Source organism: Dendrobates tinctorius, unplaced genomic scaffold (assembly GCF_039654945.1).
Source record: "Dendrobates tinctorius isolate UK_male_01 unplaced genomic scaffold, ASM3965494v1 ptg000203l, whole genome shotgun sequence".
In the NCBI taxonomy this organism is placed as follows: domain Eukaryota; kingdom Metazoa; phylum Chordata; class Amphibia; order Anura; family Dendrobatidae; genus Dendrobates; species Dendrobates tinctorius.
Window position 1 is genome coordinate 1,441,774 of NW_027361870.1, and position 19,844 is coordinate 1,461,617.

At 44.6% G+C, this 19,844-nt stretch overlaps 1 protein-coding gene across 1 annotated transcript in view; it reads left to right on the forward strand.

Moving 5' to 3' along the window:
- SLC1A4 (solute carrier family 1 member 4) overlaps nucleotides 1-19,844 on the forward strand; it is a 45,543-nt gene that overhangs the window by 5,148 nt on the left and 20,551 nt on the right. Inside the window, exons 2-3 of the mRNA XM_073553774.1 lie at nucleotides 17,371-17,413; nucleotides 19,427-19,489. Of these exons, the coding sequence (XP_073409875.1) occupies nucleotides 17,371-17,413; nucleotides 19,427-19,489 (106 nt within the window). The remainder of the gene's footprint in view (nucleotides 1-17,370; nucleotides 17,414-19,426; nucleotides 19,490-19,844) is intronic.

The window sequence follows — 19,844 nt, forward strand, 5'->3', positions numbered from 1 at the left end:
TGGAGGTCGGTGCTGGAGGCTCCATTATTCTCTATGTGGAGTGCGGCTCTGCGGGTGGAGGTCGGTGCTGGAGGCTCCATTATTCTCTATGTGGAGTGCGGCTCTGCGGGTGGAGGTAGGTGCTGGAGGCTCCATTATTCTCTATGTGGAGTGGGGCTCTGCAGGTGTAGGTCGGTGCTGGAGGCTCCATTATTCTCTATGTGGAGTGCGGCTCTGCGGGTGGAGGTCGGTGCTGGAGGCTCCATTATTCTCTATGTGGAGTGCGGCTCTGCAGGTGGAGGTCGGTGCTGGAGGCCCCATTATTCTCTATGTGGAGTGCGGCTCTGCAGGTGTAGGTCGGTGCTGGAGGCCCCATTATTCTCTATGTGGAGTGCGGCTCTGCAGGTGTAGGTCGGTGCTGGAGGCCCCATTATTCTCTATGTGGAGTGCGGCTCTGCAGGTGTAGGTCGGTGCTGGAGGCTCCATTATTCTCTATGTGGAGTGCGGCTCTGCGGGTGGAGGTCGGTGCTGGAGGCTCCATTATTCTCTATGTGGAGTGCGGCTCTGCGGGTGGAGGTAGGTGCTGGAGGCTCCATTATTCTCTATGTGGAGTGCGGCTCTGCGGGTGGAGGTCGGTGCTGGAGGCTCCATTATTCTCTATGTGGAGTGCGGCTCTGCGGGTGGAGGTAGGTGCTGGAGGCTCCATTATTCTCTATGTGGAGTGGGGCTCTGCAGGTGTAGGTCGGTGCTGGAGGCTCCATTATTCTCTATGTGGAGTGCGGCTCTGCGGGTGGAGGTCGGTGCTGGAGGCTCCATTATTCTCTATGTGGAGTGCGGCTCTGCAGGTGGAGGTCGGTGCTGGAGGCCCCATTATTCTCTATGTGGAGTGCGGCTCTGCAGGTGTAGGTCGGTGCTGGAGGCCCCATTATTCTCTATGTGGAGTGCGGCTCTGCAGGTGTAGGTCGGTGCTGGAGGCCCCATTATTCTCTATGTGGAGTGCGGCTCTGCAGGTGTAGGTCGGTGCTGGAGGCTCCATTATTCTCTATGTGGAGTGCGGCTCTGCGGGTGGAGGTCGGTGCTGGAGGCTCCATTATTCTCTATGTGGAGTGCGGCTCTGCGGGTGGAGGTAGGTGCTGGAGGCTCCATTATTCTCTATGTGGAGTGCGGCTCTGCGGGTGGAGGTCGGTGCTGGAGGCCCCATTATTCTCTATGTGGAGTGCGGCTCTGCGGGTGGAGGTCGGTGCTGGAGGCCCCATTATTCTCTATGTGGAGTGCGGCTCTGCGGGTGGAGGTCGGTGCTGGAGGCCCCATTATTCTGTATGTGGAGTGGGGCTCTGTGGGTGGAGGTCGGTGCTGGAGGCTCCATTATTCTCTATGTGGAGTGGGGCTCTGCGGGTGGAGGTCGGTGCTGGAGGCTCCATTATTCTCTATGTGGAGTGGGGCTCTGCGGGTGGAGGTCGGTGCTGGAGGCCCCATTATTCTCTATGTGGAGTGGGGCTCTGCGGGTGGAGGTCGGTGCTGTAGGCCTCATTATTCTCTATGTGGAGTGCGGGTGGAGGTCGGTGCTGTAGGCCTCATTATTCTCTATGTGGAGTGCGGGTGGAGGTCGGTGCTGGAGGCTCCATTATTCTCTATGTGGAGTGCGGCTCTGCGGGTGGAGGTCGGTCCTGGAAGCTCCATTATTCTCTATGTGGAGTGCGGCTCTGCGGGTGGAGGTCGGTGCTGGAGGCTCCATTATTCTCTATGTGGAGTGCGGCTCTGCGGGTGGAGGTCGGTGCTGGAGGCTCCATTATTCTCTATGTGGAGTGGGGCTCTGCGGGTGGAGGTCGGTGCTGGAGGCCCCATTATTCTCTATGTGGAGTGCGGCTCTGCGGGTGGAGGTCGGTGCTGGAGGCCCCATTATTCTCTATGTAGAGTGTGGCTCTACGATTCGTGACCCCCGTCACGTGACGAGGGGGGCCCACAGAGTCTGAACTGCCCCGGGCCCTGGCTACCCTTAATCCACCCCTGGTTACCTGTCTGCCTGCAGCTTCCAGTACCTTACCTACCTGTCTGCCTGCGGCTTCCAGTACCTTAGCTACCTGTTTTCCTGTGGCTTCCTGCACTTCAGTTACCTGTCTGCCTGCGGCTTCCAGTACTTCAGTTACCAGTCTGCCTGCGGCTTTCAGTACCTCAGTTACCGGTCTGCCTGTAGCTTCCAGTATTTCAGTTACCTGTCTTCCTGTGGCTTCCAGGACCTCAGCTATCTGCCTCCAGCTTCCAGTACCTCAGCTACCTGTCTGCCTGCGGCTTCCAGTATCTCACTACCTTTCTGCCTGTGGCCTTCAGTACCTGAGCTACAAGTCTGCCTGCGGCTTTCAGTACCTCAGTTACCTGTCTGCCTACAGCTTCCGGTAGTTCTGCTATCTGTGTGCAGTTTCCAGTACCTCAGCTTCCTGCCTGCGACTTTCGGTGCCTCACTTACCTGTTGGCCGGCACCTTCCAGTACCTCAACTACCTATCTGCATGTGGCTTTCAGTAATTCATTTACCTGTCTGTGGCTTTCAGTACCTCAGCTACCTGTCTGACTGCAGCTTCCAGTACCTCAGCTACCTGTGACTTCCTGCACTTCAGTTACCTGTCTGCCTGCATCTTTCACGACTTCAGTTACTTGCCTACCTGTGGCCTTCAGTACCTCAGTTACCTGTCTGAGTGTGGCTTCCAGTGCCCCAGTTACCTGTCTGCCCGCAGCTTTCAGTACCTCATTACATTTCTGCCTGCGGCTTCCAGTACCTCTGCTATCTGTGTGTGGCTTCCTGTATCTAAGCTACCTGTCTGCCTGCAGCTTCCAGTACCTCTGCTATCTGTGTGCTGCTTGCAGTACCTCAGTTACCTGTCTGCTACGGCTTTCAGCACCTCAGCTACCTATCGGCCTGTGGCTTCCAGTACCTCAGCTACCTGTCTGCCTGCGGCTTCCAGTACCTTAGCTACCTGTTTGCCTGTGGCTTCCTGCACTTCAGTTATCTGTCTGCCTGTGGCTTCCTGCACTTCAGTTACCTGTGTCTGCCTGTGACTTCCTGCACTTCAGTTACCTGTGTCTGCCTGTGGCTTCCTGCACTTCAGTTACCTGTGTCTGCCTGTGGCTTCCTGCATTTCAGTTACCTGTCTACCTGCAGCATTTACTACTTCAGTTCCTTGTCTACCTGCGGCCTTCAGTACCTTAGTTACCTGTCTGCCTGCAGCTTTCAGTACCTCATTACATTTCTGCCTGCAGCTTCCATTACCTAAGCTACAAGTCTGCCTGTGGCTTTCAGTACCTCAGTTACCTGTCTGCCTGCAGCTTCCAGTACCTCTGCTATCTATGTTCTGCATGCCTCACCCGTCTGCTGCACCAATGCCCATGGCCCGTGTGCACACCTGGACCTTGGGCTTGGAGGATCCATTTCACCATGTGATCCTAACAGCAAACCTGAGACTATAGAACCGATGATAATCTTTGGTGGAAGCTCCATAGGCTTTGATTATATTTTGCTAAGAGAATGTATTAGCAAACTGTGATCATTGAAATGAATGAAAAACCATGGAGAACATGGTGTCCCAAGTCCACCAAAGTGAGAGTCATTCACTGTCTTGGCTCATAAAGGTCATACGTAGGGAAACCTCCATCTATTACCGCACATCCATATGTGTTCATAAGGCATTTGAAAAGAAGTTACCAAATGGGAATACCAACTTTTAGAAGCCTCTAATTGTTGGAATGTCACCGTTCTATTGCCCATATGTCATATCGGACAATTGATTGTTTCTAAGTGAAAGAAGATCGAGAAAACAGCTCTTTAGTGAAGAAAGATGTTCTATTTATCAGGAAAAGGGAACATAAACCTTAGATACAATTGTGTGATGGGTGATAACGATTTTGTCTTGTGTTGAAACGACTGAAGAAAGTTTTATCAAGATAATAACAAAATCGTTTAACGCCCTGGTCTGGCTGCTGTTAATTCTACAGATATTTTCTGTTTAGAACAGAATTTTTGGATTAAAAAGAAAAAAGCAAAACATACAGATTTGAAAAGTATTCAAAGATAATAATGAAAATTTTATGCAAATGTATAGCTTTTGTTTTTTGGTATGGATACAACTCAACAACTCGTTAAATGGGAACTGTACTTTCAACAAACTTTGTGGGTCGCCCCTGGCACACCCAGGGCAGCGGGGTACCCGGTACCGGGTCGGTGTCAGGCGGGAATGTGTCACAGCAGCGGTGACCCGGCCCATGGCCCTGGGCGCCCAATATCAATGGCGGTGATGTTAATGGTGTTAGAGTTTATAGGAATAGTTCGTGACGCCACCCGTGGTGTTTGGCAAGTAAGATATTGAGCCAACGCTGCATGCAGATCCGCTGGGACTGATGTTGTGGTGCAGCAAAGATGGTGTAGCTCCCCACAGGTGGAGCTGTAGTCCCAGGGCAGTGTAGGTGCAATGGATGTTGAGAGGCGCAGGCTGGTATGGATGCTGGTACCCAGATGTAGCGGTACGGGAATAACTGGAGGACACCAGAGTATGCGGTTCCAAAGCTTTACTCACTGTTTGCAGTTCACACCACTGCCTGCCTGCGTACTGTGTTCTCCGGGTCAGGGCTCCAGCCAACCTCCAGGCAGGATAGGATTCTCCCTTCCACACTCCGCCAACATGTACCTTACTGAACAACTCCTCCAATGCGCCTTTAGGTGTGAAGCACTCCAGTACTTAGTTACCCTGGAATGCCTCTCTCTAGGTGTTCCTAGTCTTTACTTGTATGACAGACAGCTGCAGCCTGCTTCAGGGACTCCACTCTGCGTCCCGGCTCTCTATTAAGTTGCTGTTGTGTCCCAAGTCTACGATGGGAGCAAGGCGTTAGCGGCTCACTACTCTGGTGTCTGTTGCCGGACATAAAGATCCAATCAACCTCGGGGACCGGGCCCCGGCCTTTGCGCTCTGGACTGGAAAGGTTCTCTCTCTTTCTCAACCTGCTTCCCACCGTCCTTCTATTCTCCTTTGTTCCGATCTGTTCTATCTTTCTTATGGAATCTGTAGTCTCCAGTCTACGTCTCTTTCTCCTTCTCTTCCCTAGGGAGCTCGTTCCACTAAGACCAGTCCTCAGCCTCTCCTGACTGACTGTCTTCCTCCGCCTTGAGCTCCTCTCAGGCTGACTTGCTGTCAGCCTGCTCTCTCTCTCTCTCTCAGACCCTCATCTCACTGATGGACCAACTGACTGACCTGAAATCCTACACCTTCCCTCTCTTTTGTATCATCTCACTCCACCCGCCTCCCAGCACATCTCGTGTTATGAAGCAGGGTTCCCCGAGGGGTGCTCTGCTAACCCCCAGCCTGAAGCTGTTAGGTGGCCCCACTGAACTATCCTGTGTGTGGAATGCAGGTGTGGAGCGTGGTCAGGAGTTCCCACCTTACCTGGATGGTGGGGCACTACACCTTAGGAGAAGGTGCAGTACCTCTGTGGCGACTGAAGCCTCTGGGGCGCCACATTTGCATACAAAAATACAGGTCTATATAAGAAACTATGTTCTAATGCATAATATCAGCGAAATTAGCTTCCTTTCCCAATGACCCATTTCTTCGTCCCCTTGAATCCTGAACTTGTCATCAACTCTAAGAAAAAACATAAAACAGCTCAAATTCATCTTGCTCAGACAAGACAGACTGCAGATGTTGTGTAATACTGTCCCTTATTCTCTATGGAGGGGCAGAGGAGTGAGGAGCAGGGTGCGGAAACAGGCAGAGGGAGACACAGAAAAATCAAGCTGATCTCTTTAACAAGTCTTTTACCTCGCCCAGAGCTGGATTCATATATACACTGATTATCATTGCTCTGTCATGTCATCCACGCTGTTGCTGATTCTGTCTGCGAGCTAGCTAAGGAATGAAGAGCAGGAATTTCTCATGCCTTTGTGTGCCGGATGTTGGAGAGCTCATAACTGCTAGTTTCTTCTCATCAGCTCAGGGTAGATTGCAAATTAAGAAATAGAGTCTCCAGAAGGGACAGATTATTCTAAAAATGTACTTGAAACTATAGTTCTACTTTAAAAGGTGATGGACTACCCAAAATTATAGCTGGGATACAATTGCTTTAAAATATTTATTAATATTGCACTTATAAATCACATTTTTTGCAGGCCTGACAATTTAAACAGTTTAGTTATAAACTGAGGGCAGGCTTGGACTGGACGACTGGAAAGCAGGAGAATACTCTGGTGGGCCCCTGTGCAAAATGGGACACCACCCTCTTATATGAGCAGCACTTCCCACAATATACTTGAATCACTATGTACAGGCAAAGACGACATCTTATTCATTTAACAATCTACCCAGGTCATTGTTATATAAATTTGTGATTGAGGATAATGCCACATTTGCATGTAGCTGAAAAGTGGGGCCATGGAGTGGATGACAGGTGGGCCTTTGGCACCCCATTCCGATGCTGACTAAGGGGCACTGGTCATGGGCAATTGTACACCATCGTATTGCCTGAATGGTTAGTTTGCTTCTGATTCCAATTAAGGGAAATGTAATTTTACGGAATAGTTTAGATTTTTTTTTTTTAGAATTTGTGTCGTCCATCTGGTGCCCACAGATAATAATAATCTTTATATAGCGCTAACATATTCCGCAGCGCTTCACAGACATTATGGCCCCAATGGGGCTCACAATCTAAATTCCCTATCAGTATGTCGTTGGAATGTGGGAGGAAACCGGAGTACCCGGAGAAAACTCACACAAACAAGGGGAGAACATACAGACTCCTTGCAGCTGTTGTCCTTGGTGGGATTTGAACCCAGGACCCCAGTGCTGCAAGGCTGCAGTGCTAACCACTGAGCCACCATGCTGCCAATTTACCTGTATCATAATGACAATGTCCCTGTACAAAAACAAAAGCCTGTAGAAATATTTCTACAAGTTTTTTGTTAAAGGAACTGCTAGAAAAAACTCTGAGTTTCAATCACAGCAAACGCTTCAAATCGATGGGTAAAACGAGTAACCAGTTGTCCATAAATCCATTCCTCCTGGATGTAACCTGCTGCACTCATGCTGTTCATCCGGCAGACGGAAATCCTCCCCCGATTCCCCAATGTATGTGAGAGATTGGATCAGGTTAAGAGGAAAATGAAAGCATCAGGTGTTGAGATTCCTAATACCCCATGTTTTTCTCCCTGACATCTATCAGGTGATAGTCAATAAGACCCCATATGTATCAGATGGCCAAACTCTCCCAAAATATTAGTGGGTTTAATCTAATGTGTATGGGGGTCTTAATACTTCAACAATAATAAAATGTATAGATTAGGATATGGTCATACAGATTCTATAGTCCAGATGGCTGAGAATATCATAAGGTGCTGTTCTACTATGGAAACCAGATCTATCCATTATAAAGTGGTGGGATCCATCAGATCCTTCTCGGTTCCTGCAGTAATAGAAGTCTTAGTGTAAGAATAGACAGAGCCATATCCAATGTAAATCCCGGAATATAATATTATCTGTGAGATACAAATCTTATTTGCAATAAAATTCAGCATGTCCTGATCCATGGTTTTTACGGTTTCCTGCACACTCTCATAATGACTGGCTGGAAGGGTAATGGCGATGGTCCTTTGTGTTAATTGACAATACCCGGCGTACAGTAATGTGCCGTAATTGATTTGCTCTGTGGACTAGAACCAGGATCTTGGAGAGGAAGCAGGAATCCCATGAAGTGTCGCATTCAGTAATATTACATTATTTATCAGCTCCGAGCAGCCACTGGCCAGATTTCCCATAAAGTGTTGCTTACTGCTAGATACTGAGATGCAGGTACAGCATAATCTCCATCAGCTCCCTTTAAAACATAGCTATACACTCACTGGCCACTTTATTAGGTACACCTGTCCAACTGTGTGTTAAGACTTAATTTCTAATCAGCCAATCACATGGCGGCAACTCAGTGCATTTAGGCACTGTAGACATGGTCAAGACAATCTCCTGCAGTTCAAACCGAGCATCAGTATGGGGAAGAAAGGTGATTTGAGTGCCTTTGAACGTGTCATGATTGTGGGTGCCAGAAGGGCTGGTCTGAGTATTTCAGAAACTGCTGATCTACTGGGATTTTCACGCACAACCATCTCTAGGGTTTACAGAGAATGGTCCGAAAATGAAAAAAAATCCAGTGAGCGGCAGTTCTGTGGCCGGAAATGCCTTGTTGATGCCAGAGGTCAGAGGAGAATGGGCAGACTGGTTCGAGCTGATAGAAAGGCAACAGTGACTCAAATTGCCACCCGTTACAACCAAGGTAGGCAGAAGAGCATCTCTGAACGCACAGTGCGTCGAACTTTGAGGCAGATGGGCTACAGCAGCAGAAGACCACACTGGGTACCACTCCTCTCAGCTAAGAACAGGAAACTGAGGCTACAATTTGCACAAGCTCATCGAAATTGGACAGTAGAAGATTGGAAAAACGTTGCCTGGTCTGATGAGTCTCGATTTCTGCTGCGACATTCGGATGGTAGGGTCAGAATTTGGCGTAAACAACATGAAAGCATGGATCCATCCTGCCTTGTATCAACGGTTCAGGCTGGTGGTGGTGGTGTCATGGTGTGGGGAATTTTTTCTTGGCACTCTTTGGGCCCCTTGGTACCAATTGAGCATCGTTGCAACGCCACAGCCTACCTGAGTATTGTTGCTGACCATGTCCATCCCTTTATGACCACAATGTACCCAACATCTGATGGCTACTTTCAGCAGGATAATGCGCCATGTCATAAAGCTCGAATCATCTCAGATTGGTTTCTTGAACATGACAATGAGTTCACTGTACTCAAATGGCCTCCTCAGTCACCAGATCTCAATCCAATAGAGCATCTTTGGGATGTGGTGGAACGGGAGATTCGCATCAGGGATGTGCAGCCGACAAATCTGCGCCAACTGTGTGATGCCATCATGTCAATATGGTCCAAAATCTCTGAGGAATGCTTCCAGAACCTTGTTGAATCTCTGCCACGAAGAATTGAGGCAGTTCTGAAGGCAAAAGGGGGTCCAACCCCTTACTAGCATGGTGTACCTAATAAAGTGGCCAGTGAGTGTATATAGATATACTTTTAGCGTTCATTGACTTTCTGATTACCACTTCCAATGACAATATGGCAGTGGTCTAAAATTCTCCCACACATTGAGATCAGTTCTCCTGAACTGTCTTTTTAGTAAATTCTAAACATTCCAATTCTATATTATTAATTCTTAGAAATCTATGTTGTGCGTGCAACACACACTGTCAGGATTCTCTGGAGCCGGTGGTGAGACCGGGTGGTCATGTGATCACAAGTATGCTACATGCATTCTTCCGACAACATCCTGACTAGACGTGCACAGCCTCATTCATTTGATTTGTATGGAGTGAGACCGCACATGTCTAGTCGGAATGGGGCCAGAAAAATACATACCGCATATCATATGACAACCTGGTCTCACTGCTAACACAAACGCATGCACTGTGAGGATTCACATAGAGTAACTATAGACTTTTGTGCCAAACCTGGATAACCCCTTTAATCAAATCTATTGAGACTCATCACACCTTTACAATAAAACAAGAAACTTTTCAGTGAATTGTAAAGCATAGATAGCATTATGTATATGACTAGATAATAAGTTGGTACCATACACTCTCTGCATTGTACGGAACTGCTTGAAGACTTGCTGCTCTTACTTGCCTGACTACCAGGTATATACAGTATCAGTACCTGTAGAAGCACCTAGCTCATGCAATTGCTCTATCTACTAAACAACAGAGATAAATCTATTCTATTATTTCTAAATACTGTTTTTTTTGCCCAGCCTATTTTAGCCAAATTGGTGGATTGCACACTTCACTGCAGGGGAGTCACATATGCAAACACATTTGTTAACATGCACTGCCTATTGAATTGCACACTTGCTGCGTTCATACGCCACCCACACAAACAAATGATACACCATTTGAAAGGTCAAATTACGTGCAGGTGGCAGCACACTACCCCAAAGCACACTACCACAAAGCTGCTTACAGACATCACAAACAAATCCAAACATTTGCCTTGGGGTCTTTGCAGCTTGCTCAAGTGCTTGCCCAGCCTATTTCAGGCACATTGGAGGATTTCACACTTCACTGCAGGTGAGTTACATATGCAAACACAATTGTATACATGCACTGCTTTTTCGGTGATTACTTCGCCCCACACACACAAATGATACACCATTATAAAGGTAAACTTGCTCCCTTCAGCAAGAAAAGAGCCAAACAAACCACACATTCACGATTTTATCAATAAATACAGTTTAAACATTCATTTTCATAAACCTTCAGAAAGACACAATGACTTGCAGTGGCACCTCAACCAGAAGACATTTTTTGGCCTCTACTTATCAAACCTATTTATTGTATTACCAATCTACATATATAAATACCTGTCTGTGTTCATCATCTCATGAAATACATTTACATTTGGCCAGCTTGCCTTTTCTGACATTGCCTGCGCCCCCGACAACCAATGTGTGAAAATACTAATACCAAGCTGGTATTCTAAAATACTGGTATGTATGGAACCAATCCATGCACCCACTGCAGTAGGATCTTCCAATTAATATACATGTTTAGGTGTCTGATCTGGTGTCTGAATTTGTTTGTATTGCTAACAAAGGCCAAGTATGGCTGAAAAGTAAGGAGCCACATTTGTACATCAGACACTGCTGGGTGATCAGGAGAAGTCGTCATAGCAGTCTGGGCCAGGGGAAGAACAATAGGTCTCTAGATTTGCTGTCAGATCAGATGGTGCTATATAACGTCTTGGTGTGATCTTACTGTATGATAGTGTCAACAATATGAAACTTATAGGGACTATATATTATAGAGGGACACGTTCCAATAGCTGTAAGAATAGTAGCACCCAGTTGTCAATTAATTGATATATTTCAAGGAGGAATAACATAGGAATGGCGCAATGCAGGAGTCATAGAAAAGATGCCCCAGAATTGATCTTTCAAAGGCAGTACATGTATTTCCTAAATCTGAAAAGGAAACAGTGTCGGGAGGAATTGTAGAGGCTCACGTATAAATTACCAGGAGGCTCTAGTAGGCGCTGCACGTGCAGTACTAGCATTAATAAGAACTTGGACTTTTTTGTCATACGAGATGGTGTATATTTGGTGTGAACAACTTCTGCAGGTGAGCTTTATACTGTATTTTTTTCTTTGGTTCTTCTCTGTGGTGCCACACCAGGAAGTGCTGTTTATTTTCATAGAATGGTAGAGTTGGAAGGGACCTCCTGGGTCATCTGGTCCAACACCCTGCTCAAAGCAGGATTCACTAAATCATCCCAGACAGATGTCTGTCCAGCCTCTGCTTGAAGACTTCCATTGAAGGGGAACTCACCACCTCTCGTGGCAGCCTGTTCCACTCATTGATCACCCACACTGTCGAAAAGTTTTTTCTAATATCTTATCTGTATCTTCTCCCTTTCAGTTTCATTCCATTGTTTCTCGTGTTTCCATGTAGAAATGAGAATAAAGGATGATCCCTCTACACTGTGACATCCCTTCAGATATTGTAGACATCTATTAAGTCTCCATTAGCCTTCTTTTTCGCAAGCTAAAAATTCCCAGATACTTTAAGTGTTTCTCGTCGCACATACTTTGCAGTTCGCTCACTATCCTGGCAGCTCTTCTCTGAACTTGCTGCAGAGATTTATTGTACCAAATCAGACTTGTCAGAGATGTAACAATACTCTGCAGATCACATGTTCAAACCTGAAATCACAGCGCCATATGGTCACTGTATAGTCTTATTATTACCATTTTTGTTGCTCATATCATGGTGGCTTAAACTGGCTCCTGACTGAATCAGTGAGCGTTTGACTTATTTCCCATATTTTCTTGATGGTATGGTTTACATACTTAACCTCTTCCTTATATATCATGTACATGTACGTCAAGTGCGGAGTGCAGGAGTAGGGAGCAGGCTCAATAGCTGAGCCCGTGCCCTACACGGTGGATGCTGTATAACTAGCTCTGATCACTGCTGTTATGGTAGAATTTCAGACAATGGCCTACTGAAGACCCCATCACTGCCCTGCCTGTGAGGGTCCCACAATAACTGATCCTGTAATGCAGGATCAATGCAAGTTAAGTAATGACAAAAAGTATTTATGAATTTATACAACTTTTTATTACTCTGGAATGTTATAAATTCTTCATGAGAGCGGTTTTCTTCCTTTCCGGCTTGACATGTTATTCTAAGATCACGCAAGGTTTTCCAAATATTAGTTCCATCTGATGGACCCACCATACTGAGCTTATGATCCTGTACCAAATGCAACAAGAATAGTTTGTTCCTAGCTTTGTAATGAGGAACATGATATTTTCTTGCTTAAGGGGATATGTCCACTGTGACCCTCAGAGCAAAGATCAGTGCGCTGCCAGGCCAAATCAACCACAGCAAGAAGCACTTTTCTAGCAAATCTTCATTCTGTCACCCCTGCTATGAAAATCAATATGGGGGACTTGAAAAAGGGAATACATTGTTTTTTTTTCCTTAGAAAAATATGGGGCTGGAAAAGGACACTTGTGTTTCATGATGGATTTAATAGCTAATCTGTGATTAGCATGTGATCTTTTTTTTGCCTTGTAACCCCATGTCTTTTGTATTCACAGTTATCATTCATTATATGGTTAGATCAACCACCACTGTACGCACACAGTAATGGACCTTTAACACAACAGGGTTCAAAAACTCCACAAGATTAATAGCAGTAGAATAGCCATAAGAAAACTTTAAAGAGGTTGCCCTCTACTTTTACATTATTGGCCTATCCTTACGATAGGTAATCACTTGGTGAGGATGTAACATCTAGTGGCCCCACCAATCAGCTGTTCCCAGTGTTGGTTGGAACGGCTCAGTTACAGAGCTGCCCAGCACAGCTCTGTCAACTATATAGTGGCCGCGGACGAGTACCGCACATCCTATTCAAATCAATAGGGGCGGATGTGCAGTACCCAGTCACGGCCACTATTTCATCGATGGCGCTGCGCTGTGCAGCTCTGTAACTGAGCAGTTCCAGTTGCCATCGACATTGGGAAACGGTGATTGGCGGGAGTGCCGGGTGTCTCAACCTCACCGATCAGACAACAATGATGACCTATCATAAGGATAGGCCAACAATATTAAAGTAGTGGACAACATATTTAATTCTGACTTCTGCAAATTAGCTGTCTAGTGTCCACTGGGTATTACCTAGCCACAAAAGTGGCTTTAGATCAGTATTTACTTGCCTTTCAACTTGGCGAACAAGTCTTGTGTTCTTCTATGCCAGTGTTAATATCACTGAAGACTGGAGCCTGCAGTGACTTTCCAAATTATCAGCAACCGTCTCAATGACCTAGAATCATGTGCAATACGTGACACAAGTGCGGACTTTCAATGGCACTAGAGAATACTAGAAATGGAGGGGTTGGGAGAGTGAAAACCGATGAAAATCCAAGACACTTCCTTGACTAGTCAACACCTCTGATATTATAAGCTAATTTTCATATGAGACAGAATTAAACTGCATTTTTTCAGTTAACCTAACATTTGTAATAAAAAAAGGTGGGGAGACAGGTCACATAGGGTGATATTGAAAGGTACAGATGAGAAGGGAGTTGTGGAGTTTGTCACAACTCCAATTATAGTTGCCCATGAATATTATGGTTGCTGCAGTCCTGTTGGCAAATTAAGGTAAACCCTCCTTTCCATATCGATTAGTAGAAATTGTAGAGTGTCTTTCAAAGTAGACTGCGCTACTGTAGAGAAGTAGTTCCTTAATAGAATAGTAATTTCGTAATTTTTTACGCGTTTCATGCTCACACTAAGCCCTTTTTCCAAAACAAACTAAATTGAACAAATAAAGAAAGAAACAAAGAAATTTGTTCTGTGTAGTTTGTATTGGAAAAAGGCCTTGGTGTGAGCATGAAACGCATAAAAATTACGAAATGACTATTCTATTCCGGAACTGCTTCTTCTCTACTTTGAAACGTCAATCTCCATTTTCTACCAACTTTTTGTTATATCATCTATCCAGCAGTGTTAGTAGCAGTTGACGTGGATGAAACATGCTGACCGACTCTCTTTAATATATTACTATTACAATGTAGAGAGGTCCTTAGCGTAAACCTTCAAACTGCCCCAAAACACATGAAAGTGTAGGTTCTCGTAGCCCATAGGAAAAGATAAAAGGTTCATCAGAGCTGGACTCTACCGTCACGAGCCCAAAGCAACTGTTCAGACTACTTCCATGGCATGTACGACCTTTCTGACATTCTTTTGACTGTTCCAACTCTCAAAAAAGATCCGTGAAATATTGACCCTAAAAGGGAAGTTTCTATTGACATCTGAAAAATAAAGTTTAAACCGTTGACTAATCCCTTGCAATAATTTGAATTTCTAATAATGTAAAAGTATTCACACCATGTTTATGTTACGTTACATTAGCGTCTTAGGCGTCTCTGAATACTTGTGAAAAAGTAATGCGTAGGGGAGGAGGAACCTTGGGGTATTTTAGATCTTTTAAAAAGAAAATGTGTATAAAGGGGACTCATGACAACTGCTGCATAGGAACACAAATGCTTCCAAGTTATAATTCAGCGAGAGCCAGGCAACTGATAAAGAGCCTTTCAAAGAGTGGGCAACATGCCAGATCGCGCCAAAGACCCTGGTCTTTGTTCATTAGAAAGCAAACTGCTACTGTATGAATAGCCGCCCAGAGTAGTGCTGGGACTCTGCAAACCATACAATCTGGGGAAAGAAAGGTAAAGATAAAGTGGAAGTCTTATCGAAAATGGAAAAAAATTCTACTGGAATCCTTGATAAATTATATATGTAACAGTTCTGTTCTTATCATTTTGAGCTGTGTTAGGTGGTGGGTAATAATGCATGTCATGGAGAGAATGTATAAGGGGCACTGCGCTTTCTATAGTATGACCTGAGCATGCATGGACACAAAACCAGCTGGATCCTGAATAGCTTGGTTTTTTTTCTTTATTATTCACTGGTTTCCCAAATGGAGGCACAACTATTTGTTATGTAGAAAGCACAAGGAAAGTCTAAAACTTTGTTGAGCCCCTCTCTTCTCCCGCTTCCTGTGGAGGGCGCTCTTGAGTTTGCATCGACAAGAATGTAAAGTTGAACTTCAGTTCTCTGACCGCTTCATTCACTCCTAGTTGAAGCTGTTGACAAGTAAAACCTTAGAGGTTGCAAATGAGCCAAGTGTAGCTTTTGTTTCATAGCGGTGACACTTTTACCACTAAAAGAACTACAAATAAAATAAGAATCAAAAGTCAGAAACTATTCAAACTCAAGAATGTGTATTCACAAAATGACCTATTGTTTAAATCACGTTTTTATGTTAAATGTATTGTTTTTGCTTTGTCATTTTCCATATCACCATCTATGTTAAACCCTTCATGATCTTTGATGTACTTGAATCTCAAAGTCGTGTCACTGCCTTCGCACCCCGAGCCCACATCTCTCCTTCCACATGATGGCTGATTTAATAAGCCATCATGTGACTAGCAGCCGTGGTTGGAACAAAGCTACGCATGCGGCTGTTTACCTGTTAAATCCAGCTGTCAATCTCCGACAGCAACATTTAACAAGGTCCTGCTAAGGGGCCTGTTATTCCAAGCTCCCATCAGGGCATCTGTGATAAGATCACGGGGTGCTGATGGGTGTTATGACAGCCAGGGGTCTGCTGATGACCCCCATGCATGTCAGTACAATACTTCTGTGAATGCCGGCCTGTGGCTGGCATTCATAGGAGACTTTGATCTCTGCTATGTATAGCACAAGCGATTTAATGATTGGAGCTTCATGTCCTCTAAGGGGACTATTAACTACAGTAAAAAGTTAAAAAAAAAAAGCTGAAAAAATATGAAAAGGTGAAAAAAAAAAAGTTCTAATCGTCCCCCTTTTGCCACATTAAACCATTAAAAAAAATACACATATTCCATATCCCTGCATTTGCAAAAGTCCGATCTATGGAATATAAAATAAGCTAATCGAATTGGTAAACCACGCAACAAGAAAAAATATAAAAAAGGCTAGAATGACTTTTTTTGGCTGCTGCAACATCGCAATGAAGTGCAATAAGAGGCCATCAAAACATCTATCTACCCCGAAATGGTATTAGTAAGGACGTCTGCTCAGGGTGCAAAAAATAAACCTCTACACAGCTACACATCCCAAAAAATGAAAATGTTACGGGTCTCAGAAAATGGTGACACAAACGAAATTTTTTTTTTTTTTTTAACAAATTTCCAAATTTGTATTCACACCTCAAATAAAAAAAACTATACATGTTTGATATCTGAATACTCGTTCTGTCCTGGGGAGTCATAATGACAGGTAAGTTTTATCATATAATGAACATAGTAACTAAAAAACAATTGTGGCAATTACACTTTTTTTTCAGTTTCAATACACTTGGAATTTTTTTACCACTTTCCAGTGCATCACGCAATAAAATGAATTGTGTCATTCAAAAGTACAACTCGTCCCGCATAAAAAAAAGCTCCCATACGACTTTGTGGATAGAAAAATAAAAAAGTGATGACTCTTGGAAGTAGGAGAGAAAAAAAAAATCCTGAAACATTTGATTTCTTTTTATATCAAAGATACTGGTATGAATATTAAAAATAAAGATTTACCAAAAAACATTGATTTAAAGGGAAACTGGCACTTGGAGAAATGTTATGTACCCTCACTGTGCTGGTAATCTGCAAGAAAATAGTTTCTAAATCCTATTTAACTGGTTTACTTGGGAAGGCTACAGGGAGAAAATTAAGTTTTATTCTCCCTGTAGCCGCTTGCTTCCAGTCATAGGAATGGTGCCAGAGATGGTTGCTGTCACCGCTCACTGCACAGGGAGTGCGGCTGTATTCACACCCCGACACTTAGACTGACAGCCTGCACACAAGCACACTGCAGGGCAGGATGTCAATCAAAGTGTCGGGGAGTGTCTACAACTGCGCCCACTGTGTAGCGAGCAGTAAATGTCATACACCTTCCTTATGATTACAAGCGAGCCGATGCAAGGAAAGTAAAACTCAATTTTTCCCTATACTCACACCAGTAAAATGCTCCAGATTACCCCTATATCTGCAGTTGAATAGCTTTCCTCAGGTTAGAAACTCAATTATTGTTATTTTTTTTTATAGTCACTACTTACACTTCTGGGTTTTGTTGTATGGATAGAGTTTTAATAATATGATTACATGTTATAAACATAACTGTTACAATATGATCATATAAAAACTTTCTCTAATTTTACACAATAATATTAGCCTGCTGTTAAAATTTGCTCCATCTTTCATTTTCAGAAACCTGATGCCTGCAAATCTTGTGGCAGCTGCCTTCCGATCGGTAAGACGAATACTGTATTGTAGATGGAATATAAGATACAGCAGGAACCTGCGGCCTGCACTGGGATAGTGCATTTGGGGGGATCTGAATATCTTAGGTCTTCTGAATACTGTATAATGAGAACTTTGTCTTCCAAAGTGTTCTCAGATAAAGATTTGACAAGCTCAGGGATGCTCAGACACTTCAGGAAGTTTCTTCTTAATGCCACGGATTGTAACACAAGCAGTGACATACACATACAAAGAAAAGGAGAGCAAGTTTCATGGCAAAGTTTTTGTGGCATCCAGAACCTATATAAAGCCAATATGGATTTACCATATGGTGACACTTTATAGAGCAAATTCTGATTGGCCCCCATGCAAAATTTGGACCCTGGGCCCCCACCTCCATGTTGGTCAGATGTGTGGGCCCTTGTAGTGTTCTAGATCACATAAAAACATGCGTGTTTGCCACATCCTGTAATAATGACCCCTGTCCTTGCTGTTTCCTGTAATGATCTGCCCCATCCTGACTCCTTCCTGCAATAATATCCCCCATACTGAGCCCTTTTCAAGTATAATGTCCCCCTTTCTGGGTCAGTTCATGGTATAATGTCCCCCCATCATGTAATTATGTCCTCCATCCTGATCCCCTTCCTATAATAGTCCTCCATCCAGGTACAATGCCCCCCATCCTGGGCTCATTTCTGGTTAAATGTCCCCATACTGAGTCCCTTCCTGGTATAATGCACCCTATCCTGGGCCCCTTCTTGGTTTACTGTCCCCCATCATGTAATAATGTCCTCCATCCTGGTATAACGTCCCCCATTTTGGGCCCCTTCCGTTCTTCTCTAGCACATTTAAAAAAGAAAAACAATTATTCTTACCTTTTCTACTCCCATGATGTGCGGCGTCCTCCTTTATAGCTGGCGCAGAAGCCAGCAGATGACTTCAGGGTGCCGGCACAGGCAGCATATGACATCACTGCCATGCACCGCCCATCACGGGCAAGCAGAACTGCTGCCTGTCTCTGATAGGCCAGCCACGTGGATTGAAGCACAGGGAATCAGTGGATCTCTGCACCGCCATACATGTCAGCTGAATGTGCATCAGAGGATGCACATCCAGGTGATATCGGCACTGACCTTGGCTGTCCTCTATCCCTAGGCTGGTTGCCATCTCGCTCTCTTCGACTGTGATCGTTACACCCCAATATACAGCCTAAGTTGTTCTGTTGTCCGTGACGGTGTGTGCCTCTGTACAAGAACTGTGTATGCAGCTCTGCCTTGTCAATAAGGTCAAAAATAGAATCTGTTGGTTCCCCTGACATGTCTGTTTTAGTTATTACTTGCACTCATCATGGATTATTAATTTCACAACATCTTAGATTTCTGTGTTGTGTGGTTCCTCTCAATTCTCTTGGAAATGTCAGAATAAATTGACAACGGCAATCCCCAACTCAATAGTGTGTGCCAATACACCCTCTGACACTATTCAAAGAGTCAAAATTCTGCGAAAATCTGCTCCGGAATTCTAATTTTGTGGGGAATGCAAGCATTTACTAAGACACATGTCAGGAGAACTAGCAAACCATCTTACAGTAGCCATACATTTCAAGGCCACCATACACATTTGGTTATCATCAACCAGACAAGCCGATATCAACAGCTTTGGCCAAGAGTCTAATGTTGGCGGCCAACTGTCTCCCAACAAAATGATCCATCACGTCCACTTTCAGACTGCTGTCTCTTTTGTTCTCAGAGAGATAAGCCATCATTAGAGATATCTGGCAGTGACTTTCTCAAAGAGAACACAGGGGCACTGGCTAGTTGAGCGCTCTTGTGAATGGGAGAGTTGGGGGAGATTCATTTGGCCGACAGTTATGTAAGGTGTATGGATGGATTTTATAAAGGTGTTGGCTGCATGATCGGTTGGCTGATAGCAGGCTAGGTACCCTGTCTGTAGTGTGCACATGAAAAAGTTAATTTGCAAAATAAACAGTTTTCTAATTCATTTTTTAATTTTTTTTTTCCAGTACGCAACTGAGTATGTGACGTACATAAGGAACACAACTGATGGAAACATCACCATCGAGCGGGTGAGGTTCTAAGTGTAGTGAAGGCTATAATCTACTAACCATGGGGCTGATTTATCAAGACTGAAGCAGCACACACTCACACTAAGCCAGTATTCATGTAGTACACAGTGCTGAATTCATTAAAGGGGTTCTCCAGGAATAGAAAAAAAGGTGCATGAATTTGAGCATCTCATTTGTGGCATGTACCTCTGTGCCAGAAATGCTACTCCAGTTACAGACTAGAGTAGCATTTCTGGCCTACAAAACGCCAGCATTTGTGATTAAACTGACAGGGGGCTTGGGTCATGGCATGCCCTACCTCCAGGTTCGCCAATTTTGGCAGAGCCAATTTGAACTGGAGTGAAAGTACCAAAAT